This window comes from Pygoscelis adeliae, unplaced genomic scaffold (genome assembly GCF_000699105.1).
Source record: "Pygoscelis adeliae isolate BGI_AS28 unplaced genomic scaffold, ASM69910v1 Scaffold361, whole genome shotgun sequence".
NCBI classification, from domain to species: domain Eukaryota; kingdom Metazoa; phylum Chordata; class Aves; order Sphenisciformes; family Spheniscidae; genus Pygoscelis; species Pygoscelis adeliae.
Window position 1 is genome coordinate 323,936 of NW_008824187.1, and position 10,522 is coordinate 334,457.

General features: G+C 46.3%; 1 protein-coding gene across 1 annotated transcript in view; it reads left to right on the plus strand.

The window, feature by feature from the left end:
• CDHR1 (cadherin-related family member 1) overlaps window positions 1–10,522 on the plus strand; it is a 50,651-nt gene that overhangs the window by 7,077 nt on the left and 33,052 nt on the right. Inside the window, exons 3-7 of the mRNA XM_009334611.1 lie at window positions 4,971–5,116; window positions 5,967–6,017; window positions 7,367–7,456; window positions 7,962–8,048; window positions 9,759–9,875. Of these exons, the coding sequence (XP_009332886.1) occupies window positions 4,971–5,116; window positions 5,967–6,017; window positions 7,367–7,456; window positions 7,962–8,048; window positions 9,759–9,875 (491 nt within the window). The remainder of the gene's footprint in view (window positions 1–4,970; window positions 5,117–5,966; window positions 6,018–7,366; window positions 7,457–7,961; window positions 8,049–9,758; window positions 9,876–10,522) is intronic.

Below are 10,522 nucleotides of genomic sequence, written 5' to 3' on the forward strand. Positions count from 1 at the left end.
GCGCCAGCCAGGGCGTTGGGCCTCCCGCCCCTGGCCGTGTCTCCACTTTGCCAGCCAGCGTGGTGTGCCGGGGTGCAGGGAGGGAGCAGGCGTCGCCCGGGCGTGCTCAGGAAGGAGCGGTAGCTGGTAGTGAATGGGAAAACGAGCCATTTTTGAGGTAGTCTCGGTGTATGGTCCATGTCCTCCAGGAGCCTGAGCTCCCCTGTGCTTGCAGCGTAAAACAGCCGCCTGTAGGCTGTGTGTTAACCGTCCGTCACCTTTCCTGGTGGGGAAACAGGCCTTTGGCTGAGACAGGTGGAGAGCAGGCGCGTAACTCCGGGCGAGATGGTATTCGCTGTGACACCGGGAACAGAGGTGTCCTGTCCTGGGAGCATGGCCATGGATGTCCCTCTCGGCACCTTTGTTAACAGATGTCAGCTGTGGCGGCAAAGGACAATGAGGGGACTGAGCACGAGTCCAAAATGTGCTGGGTTTGTTTAACGTGGCAGGGAGGGGATTTGATTGCTGAGTGTCGCACAGAAGAGAGGGAGAGCATGTTTTCAGTGAGAGGGCAAAACCAGCCCCAGAGCACATGGACAGAGGCTGGCCGTGAATAAATTTAAGTCGGAAATGAAGTAAAATGGAGCAATGGCATCACGGGACAGCCGTTCAGCCTGAGTGGCAGGAGCAAAGAGCAGATGACTTTTAAGATGGAATAGGAAAACGGAGGGAAAGCCTGGCGTGGCTCCTGGGAAGCGGCCGCAGCAGGGAGCAGCGTGCAGCTCCCCGGGACTTCCCTGTCCCCTCCTGCTGCGCCATACCCTAGGCACTGGGAGCATCCACCTCTTCCGACCGGGACCCTTACACGGCATTTGCCGTGTCCCTGTGTAAAGACTCTTCTATTCCCTTATCTTTCTGACAGGGAGAGGCTGTTTACTTGGTACTCATTGATAAGATTTTAGCTGTTTTATTCATTTATTTCCTTTTCAGTAAGTGGAGATTTTTAATTGGCATTAACACTGTGCTGAGAAGTGTTCCCAGGGTGTTAATGATACGGAGAGTATTGTGCAGTGAAATTACAATTCAGACAAAATTAGGAATTATAATGAGCCAGAAAAGAAATTTTGATCCACAATCCAATTTAAAAGGCACGCAAGTGTCCTGTATTGTGAAAAATGAAGTGTCAGCTTTAGCTAGGAAGCAAACAGTCCAGTGTAAAGATCAATGATGTCCTTCATTACTTGCTCAGAAACCTCAGTAATCTCAGTCTGTACCAATATCAATGTTTCTTCTCACATGTAGCAGCAAGGAAATTCCTGCTTTCCTTGTAAGAAAATTCCTAGACAAAGTAGGAGAGCAAATTGTGAGATTTGGAAGAACAAGCCCAGGTTCAAATGTATTCGCCCAACCTTTCACAGTCCGGTCGTCTCCAGCACGTGCCCTGCGATCCCTGAGGGGTGGTCTGCAGTTCGTGCACTACCAGCGTCGGCAGCTCAGGGCAGCCCCGCTCACAGCACTGGACCGTGTGCCTGGTTGTCTCCTGCAGGCTCCGAGAGACCCCAGCTGCGGGTTGCGGTGTCCATCCTGTTTCTGCACTGCTGTCGTGGTTTAGCCTCAGTCGGCAACCGAGCACCACGCAGCCGCTCGCTCACTCCCCCCCTGCCCCGGTGGGATGGGGGAGAGAATTGGAAAAGCACAAGTGAGAAAAAACTCGTGGGTTGAGATAAAAACAGTTTAATAATTGAAATCAAATGATAATAATAATAATATGATAATAATAATAATAATAATACACAAAGCAAGTGATGCACAGTACAATTGCTCACCACCTGCCGACCGATGCAGCTTCCCCCAGTTGATGTACTGAGCGTGACGTCCCATGGTATGGAATGTCCCTCTGGCCAGTTGGGGTCAGCTGTCCTGGCTGTGCCCCCTCCCAGCTTCTTGTGCCCCTCCAGCCTGCTCAGTCGGTAGAGCATGGAAAACTAAAAAGTCCTTACCTAGTGTAAGCACTGCTCAGCAACAACTAAAACATCGGTGCGTTATTAACTTTGTTCTCACCCTAAATCCAAAACACAGCCCTGTACCAGCTGCTAGGAAGGAAATTAACTCTATCCCTGCCAAAACCAGGACAACTGCACAGGCAGCACTGCGGACATCCACACGTGCTAGAAACAGGCGGGACAGCCAGCGGTGTATTAAGTGGAAGCGACAGGAAAAGCGAAGAAGGAGGGCAGAAAAGCAACTAAGAAGTAAAAACTTCTAACGGCCGAAAAAGGCTGAATAAAAGCGCTGCCTTGATAATGATGTCAGTGAAGTGCTGACAATTGACACCTGAATTCTCCGTCTGGCCCCAGCTGTGATATTAAGACGAAGCTTTTGAGAAACAAGAATAAATGCAGTCGGTGCTGGTGCTGCAGGACCTTCAACAGTCTTGAAATTTCCATCTCTTATGTAGACAGCTATATCAGGAGGCAGGTGTCCTTTCAGGACACTATTTTATATCAGCCCCAGTTTATTCCTCTCCTTGCATTTCTTTGTACTTACACAGTTCTGTTGCTACAATCAGAGAAGTGTCTCATCGTACCGCTCATTGTCTTATAATTTGGGGGATCTCAGTTACAGATGTGTTGTTATTTTCTGCTCTGTTTTGTGGGAAAAGTCCAAGAAAAATGTGGAAAGTGTTTCGTAGTTTTGTGAACCTGTTTTGCAAATCTTGACTATTTGTTGGCTGTCAGCTCGTAACAAGGCTCGTTTGTGCTCCTACGGGCCCATTGGTTTTTGCAACGTGAACATTTTTCTGTACAAAGGTGCCCAAATATTGCCCTGGTAATTATCATAAGAGAGAACACTCTCAAGCGAGCACAGGTCCCACATGGCTTGGCATAATCTCTTGCTACGCAAAGAAGACAGCTCTGTTTTCTAAGTGTCACCGCTGATGCCTGGACACTGCACGTCCATTAAGCCCACCGGTGTGCCTGCTTCACATTTTGCCTGCCAAGGAATAAGCGAATGAGGAGCGAAAGGTTGCGTTGCAAACTGAGGAAACATTCGAGAAGCTGACCTGCCAGTGCTGTGGGCAGAGTTAAACAGACGCTTACGGATCTGGTCGGTGAAAAGCTCCACTGCCACTGCAGAGAGGATATGAGAAAAAGGTTATGACTTTTGAGTACAGAATTAAAAAAATCTCTCAAACTCAGGGCCAGAGTAGTTTAAAACTGGAGTCTCCTGGGTTCCTTTTAACAGTGTTCTTCCTTAACTTTCTTAGCAGGGATTCTTCCATCATATCTTTGTGTCCCAGCACAAGCAAAACTCACTGCTAACCAGTGAGTCGCTTGGCTACGGTATTTCCAGTGCGGAGAACTTTGTTAGATGTAAAGCAGTTTCTGTTCCAAACCTCTGCAACGGGGATGTCTCGGGTAACTCACTCGGGGCACAGCCGATTGGAAGGAAACAACAGCAGCGTTTTGTATTCGAGGCTCAGTTAACTGGTATTTATGAAGTGCCTGAAGTTGTTTGGATGAAGATATTAATGCACAGTAGAATGACAGACATGAAAGTTTAAAAAAATAATACTAATAAACCCTCGCCGTGTTTTGAAAACGTGGGTGTTATAACTCCCCCAGGAAGTATCACTTCTGATAAACAAAGTCAGTTTGCTGGAAAAACTGGCACCGACTTGTCAGATGTTTAAAAATAGAAATAACAATCTCTCTTTCCCCAGCTTGTGGAAGAAATACATTGATGAGTTTAGAGAATTTATTCATTGGTATGAGCATGAGTGGGTGTGTTAAGTAGAGAATTTAATGAGAGGGAGCTAATGAGGGGGAGCGAAGTAGGAAAGAAGGCTTCTGCATCCATTAGTTCTGAAAGTGGAAAAGTCTGCAAATGTCCTTGCACCTCCTGAGCTTCAGAGCCTGGGTTCGGTCCCGTGGGAGCGCTGCCTTCAGCTGCCGGATCCTCTGCCTGCTAGTCTGCAATTTCGTTGTTCCCATAGAGCAGAGGTGTTGGGGGGGGCTTTTGGTACTGCTGAGATTGCTGCCCAGTCGTACAACAGCGTCGCTTCTGACTCACCTGGGCTGAGGGTTAGTCAAGAGCTTGTCATCTGTGTAAACACTGCGATGTGAACAGTATTGATCTAGGTGCGGTTCCACAGGAAAGGGCCTGAAGTGAGAGAAACCAGCGCTGATAAGCTCAGTTTAACCAGGAGGCTAAAAGGTGGCAATCGATCAGGTCTACTGAACTGCCTACTGTCGTGGTCTAACCTCAGCTGACAACTAAGCCCCACCCAGTCGCTCGCTCACTCCCCCCCAGTGGGATGGGGGAGAGAATCGGAAGGGTAAAAGTGAGAAAACTCGTGGGCTGAGATCAAGACAGTTTAATAGGGAAAGCAAAAGCCGCGCATGCAAGCAAAGCAGAACAAGGCATTCATTCACTGCTTCCCATGGGCAGGCGGGTGTTCAGCCATCTCCAGGACAGCAGGGCTCCATCACGCCTAACGGTGACTTGGGGAGACAAACGCCATCGCTCCCGACGTCCCCCCTTCCTCCTTCTTCCCCCAGCTTTATATACTGAGCATGACGTCCCATGGTATGGAATGTCCCTCTGGCCAGTTGGGGTCAGCTGTCCTGGCTGTGCCCCCTCCCAGCTTCTTGTGCCCCTCCAGCCTGCTCAGTCGGTAGAGCACAAGAAAACTGAAAAGCCCTTGCCTAGTGTAAGCACTGCTCAGCAACAACTAAAACATCGGTGTGTTATCAACAGTATTCTCCTCCTAAATCCAAAACACAGCACTGCGTCAGCTACTAGGAAGGAAATTAACTCTATCCCTGCCGAAACCAGGACACCTACTTACCCATATTTCCCAGTAAGGGGGTTTGATTCACAAAAGCTTTGCCCGCCGCAGGGGAGCTAAGTTTCTAAGGAGCAGACCAGTGGAATATTCACTGACTGAAGTAACCACAGTGAAATGCTGTCGAATGGCGATTTTTCAGGTACCCATGTGTACACTCTGAATGGAACCGATCCAGAAGGAGATCCCGTGACGTACGGCCTGGCCTATGAAGCTGGATCAAGGCGCTACTTTTCTGTTGACAAGAACCTTGGAAATGTTACGCTGATCGAGGAGCTTGACAGAGAGGTACAGTGAAATGGCACCACTCCGTGTGTTCGTGGAATTTCCTTCGGTTCAATTTGATCTGTGGCTTTGCGGGACAATGCCAACTCATTTGCCCCTTAAACGTGTAATATACTTTGCTATTCTGAGACATCATACTTCACCCATCATGTTGTTTTCCAGTTGACTTGCGCCGCTGACACTGCTATCAAATTTTTCGGCAGCTGTCTGTCCAGCTTTTGCCAGAAGAGGAGTTTACTCTTTATTCCTATCTTTCCCGCACCCCCTCAAGAGTTTAGGGGCAGTTACAGCCCTCTAATCCTCAGACAGGGGACTCTCCTGTCCTTAGGAGGAAGTAGAGATTTGTGTAAGCAGTGTTCCAGGACACTTCTCTAGTTACATCATAGCCCTTTAGCCCACGCGTAACCGTATAGGTTAAAGATGTTCCCAGCCATAGTGGCCTAAAGGCGGCCTTATTCTGGGAACACAGGCACCGAACCCTTCGTGCCTCCTTCACAGGGAAGGGTACGCAGTACTTAGTAAACCCTTCAAAATACTGTATACTGAGACAGAAGAATTTTGAACCCATCGTGCCTTTTTAGGGAGTGTTTCTTGAAAAAGATGACTGATTTTCACTAGCGATTTACAGGACAACAGGGATTCCCAGACCCACCACCTCTTGGCAGTAGCCACAGAAAGTCCAAGGCGCCCCACAGCTGGAGCCTCTGAGGGGTCTCCCTAGCCTCTGCTGTGATTGCGTTGTGGTATTAGCTGTTACTTTCATCTACCTGCTGAGACGTATTTAAATCCGCAGTCCCTTTTCCAATCGGGGCAAACACCACCTCCCTAACAAAGGAATTTTCTTGGTTTACAGAAGGAAGATGAGATTGAAGTTATTGTCAGTATTTCAGATGGCCTGAGTACAGTAAGTATTTAATTATGCCGTAGCTTGTCAGGCTGTCTGTTCCCACATACCTCCTCCTGTTAAATTACCTTACAGGGACTACCTCATTTTATCAGAAAACATAATCTCATTAGAGTTTTACCTCCTGTTTCAAGAGCCTCCCAGTAACAGTTACTGAACTCCCAGTAACTCAAGTCTCACTCCAGCTCATTGCGCAGCTTTTTGAGGATAATTACAATGCAGTGTGAGCTGAAGGACTGACTTAGCGGCCTGCAGAATTACAGCAGCTTCCTATGAAGTTTCACTGTCAGCTCAGTAGGATTCATACTTCAGAAAGATCTGCAGCCTTTTTGGAGAAATGCGTGCCGTTATAGGAACCAGCCCTGCACACCCAAGAGCTGACTGTTCCTCCCCCCCCCCCCCATGACGTTAAGAAGATTAGCCTGGGCTAAGGTTGTGGGGGTTTTCTTGTCCGCTGCTGAATACAGCTTTGATCACATCTAATCGTTAAGGACTTATCTGAGGCATTGCACAAGCATCCGATCCTAGTTCTACGAATTTCCTTGGCATTTTCAGTTTACGGAGGGATGCTGTCAGAGCCAGGCTATTAGTCTGCCAATAAAAGGACCTGGGCTTCATCACTAGAGGTGCCACAGAAGTGGGACCTTCTTACTGTCCACAAGACTGGATAACGCTAGAGCTCTTCCTCATCTCAAACAAATTAAGTGACATTACTACAACAAACGTTTGGGAGGTGCCAGCATCCTTACAGGCACAGCTGCCCTGGCAACCTCTGTAAATAGGAAATAACGGGATCACATCCACATGTCCACTTGCAAACAACTGGGAAGTTTTGTTGGTCAAATAGGTTTGCTTCTGTATTTTTAGAAAGAGAAGACGCATTTTGTTCAAGATGGATTGTTACATATTAGTAGCGTGTATTTGTACATCGAAGTTATGCATGCTATTAACCTGGTATCATGATATCAAATGAGGCATTAATAAATGCTCTTGGCTGTCAGGTACCAACTTTTACAGTCTTTTATGTATTCTCATAAAATACATCATGATATCTTGAATGCCGTAAAGAAGAAGAAAGACTTTTGAAAATCAGTCCCAGTCCGTAATTTATAAAATACTCCGAGACTCCTTATTTAGTTTGGAGATAACTGGGTGCTCTCCACAAAGCAAATTCTTCTGGATTATGGGATTTTCTGTATTTTCTTTTATGTGCTCAGTTTTGGTAGTGCAAAGATAGTCTGTTACAACATAATTCTTCATCGCCTTTGACTACACCTTAGTAGGCAAATGGAAAGGTACCTGTTGAAAATCAGCTTGAGTCATAATATGTTCTTCATATTCTACTCCAGGTTTCTGAAAAAGTCAGGATCCTTGTAATGGATGCTAATGATGAGAGCCCGGAGTTCATCAATACACCTTACATAGTCCAAGTCCCAGAGGTTGGTGAAGTTCCTTTGCACACTGGAAGTATATTTCAATAGGATGTAAAGAGGAGCTAGTATGTTTTCAGTAAAATAAGAAGATGCGCGGGTCTAACTTGCATTCTTTTGTTTTAGGGTTTGGGTAGATATTTAATATTCATTGCAAACTTAGGGAATAAGTCTGTAGGTACTTCAGGTGTGCTATTTTGTGGGTAAGCTCCAAGATGTGAGTCATGGGGAGTTTTTAGGATTGCCTTCAGTGGGAATAGGATGCGCTCTGTCTTAGCTGAGATTTCCTGTCATTTTTATTCCAAAACGTTTTTCTTCCTTCTTGTTCTTCTCAAGTTTCCTCCATTTTTAATCTCTTCCCTGTTTTCTTTCCGCTCTTTGGTTCCCTGAGTGCATTTATTTTCTTGCTACCATCACTCTCTTTTTCTGCCTCCTTGCATGCTCATTTTTTACTTCTTCTAACTCACCCGGTTTTCCACTTCTGTGTGACTCTGGTAACTCTTTCTGCTCACAGAACGCTCCCTCCGGCAGCAGTATCTTTAAGATTGAGGCAGTGGACAAAGACACGGGTTCTGGAGGAAGTATCACCTACTTCTTGCAGGTAAGGTATTACCTGTACCTTCAAAAATCATCTCTCATCTACTGAGATCTCAGAAGTCAGGTTAGAAAAAGTTTTTGAGGGTTGAGCCTGCTACTAGTGTCTATAGGACCGATTTTGTACCCTGCACAAGAAAACGAGCGTTGGCAAAGCGGGTGTTGTCTGATTGCGAGCAGCCAAGTGCAGCCCAGCAGGCAGGAGGAGGAGCTGGAGTTGCCACCGTCGCTCCCGCGCTTGCCAGCAGGACTCCTCGCGGCAGGGCTCTTACTGGCCCTTTCTTTGGAGCGAGGGGGAGAGCAAGCCTAACTCGTAATCTTGTACGCATATGGGATTTCTGAAGCATGAACTAGCTTTCTTTAGAAAGCAAAATGCACTGGAAACCCAAATGTGGGCGTCGGTGTAGCAGGCTGGTGCATAATTGAGACCTGGACCACAGTGTGAAATACGAGGTGCTAAGCCTTCTCACTGAGAAAGCTGTGCCTGCGTGAAACCAGCCCTCCAGGTACTGCCCACCGGTGCAGAACAGAAAGGGCTCTGTATTTAAAGCTGGATTTCTGTATTACAGACCTTCTGCATGCCAAAAGGGCAACTTTTCGCATTGTATCCCTCAAATCCCTTCTTCCTACAAGCAGCTTCATCCAGATTAGCTGCAGTTGCCCTTATTCAAGAGGCAACAGAAAAAAAAAAAACCAAAACCAATTTGTTGCAACATTTACTTTGGATACAAATACAGAAACAAGTTGGAAGATATTTACATAGCGCTAAAGCTAATCCTGTTACAAGCTTGGGCACACGGTGAAAAAACACCTTAACTGCCTTGTTGAAATTTAGTTTTGATTTCACCAATTATGATCCGTTTAAAATACAATATGTGCAGGGTTCAATTTTGCACAGGGCTTTTTCCAGTAAACTGACAGACTACGAAGCCAAGGAAAGCAATTTCAAACTTCTATGTCTAGTTGATGTATTTGTGTGGCAAAAAGGTTGCTAAATACGTGTATTTGTTGAAAAAAATGTTGCCATGTCTTTTGCACAATCTCTGGAATTCTCGGGTTGTGCAGAAAAAAGCCTCTCCGACAGTCTGATGGGGGCAGGTGGTGACGTCTACTGAAAGGGCCAAGATGACCCGACAGCGACCATTGTGTATGGATACCCAAATGGAAGTGTGTTTATAGTAACTCCAGTCCAGAAGAATGGAGGGAGACATTCTTTAGGCCTTTTTGGAAATCAAATGTCTTTTAGGTTTTATTTGTATATCGAAAAATCACCAAAACACCACTCTATTGACAATAATCTATGCAGGCAAACTTCCTGCTTTTTTTTTTAAGCCAGTAGAACTTTGAAGCACTGAGGGGTAACACCTTTTTTCTTCTTCTTTTTCCCCTCATGCTTTTTTCTGTTAAGCCTCCCTACCTCCCTCCGCACACCGAACTGTGTTAACCAAAGTTAAAGATTTCACAATGAAATACTAAACGATTAAAAAAAATCTACATTGCAGGTAACTGATTTATTCTGAATAATGAGAGACTCGTGGTTGGTTCATGAATTGTTCATAAACACACAGAGGTGAAATTCATCAAATACATTATTCACCCAAACCGTATCATTATTCTAGTCTTTTCCCTTAGCAGATGAAATAAAAGATTAATCCCTACGGCAATCTTATTTCCATACCTGTAATCTCTTGCTGTTTCTTCTTTTCTTTTCTTCTAGAACATCCATGCTAATAAGTTTACAATAGACCGTCACAGTGGTGTCCTGCGCATCAAAACAGGGGTCACCCTGGACTATGAGAAATCAAGAACACATTTTGTCGTCGTCGTAGCCAAGGTATAAAGTTTTATCTGAAACTAGAGGAGGTTGGCGTTGTATTTGAGTAGGACTGATCAGTTCGAACACAAGTGTGACTTAAAGGGTTGTTGAAACACGAAGCGTAACATTGAGGCAGCAGAGTCACTCCCTCTGTAACATTTGGAGGGGTGGGAGGGTAACATGGAAAAGTGAGGGAGGAAAGGTGACGGGTGTCTGCTGCTGAACAACATCTGGAGGCATTTGGGAGTGGGTTTCCCGCATTTCGCTCGGGCCCCAGCGCCAGGACAGTGAGCCCCGCTCCAGAAAGTCACCTGTGCGTTTTGGGAAGTCACCTAGAAGTGAAGGGTTGGTGTATGCGGCCCCGGCTTCAAGAAGCATCAGCCTTTGGGCAAATGCAGGTGCCCGGGGCTCCCTCGTGCTGCCCAGGGCATGGCCCTGTGTCGTGGTTTAACCTCAGTCGGCAACTAAGCCCCACGCAGCTGCTCGCTCACTCCCCCACCCCCCCGGGGGAAGGGGGAGAGAATTGGAAAAGCACGTGAGAAAACTTGTGGGTTGAGATAAAAACAGTTTAATAATTGAAATCAAATGATAATAATAATAATATGATAATAATAATAGTACACAAAGCAAGTGATGCACAGTGCAATTGCTCACCACCTGCCGAC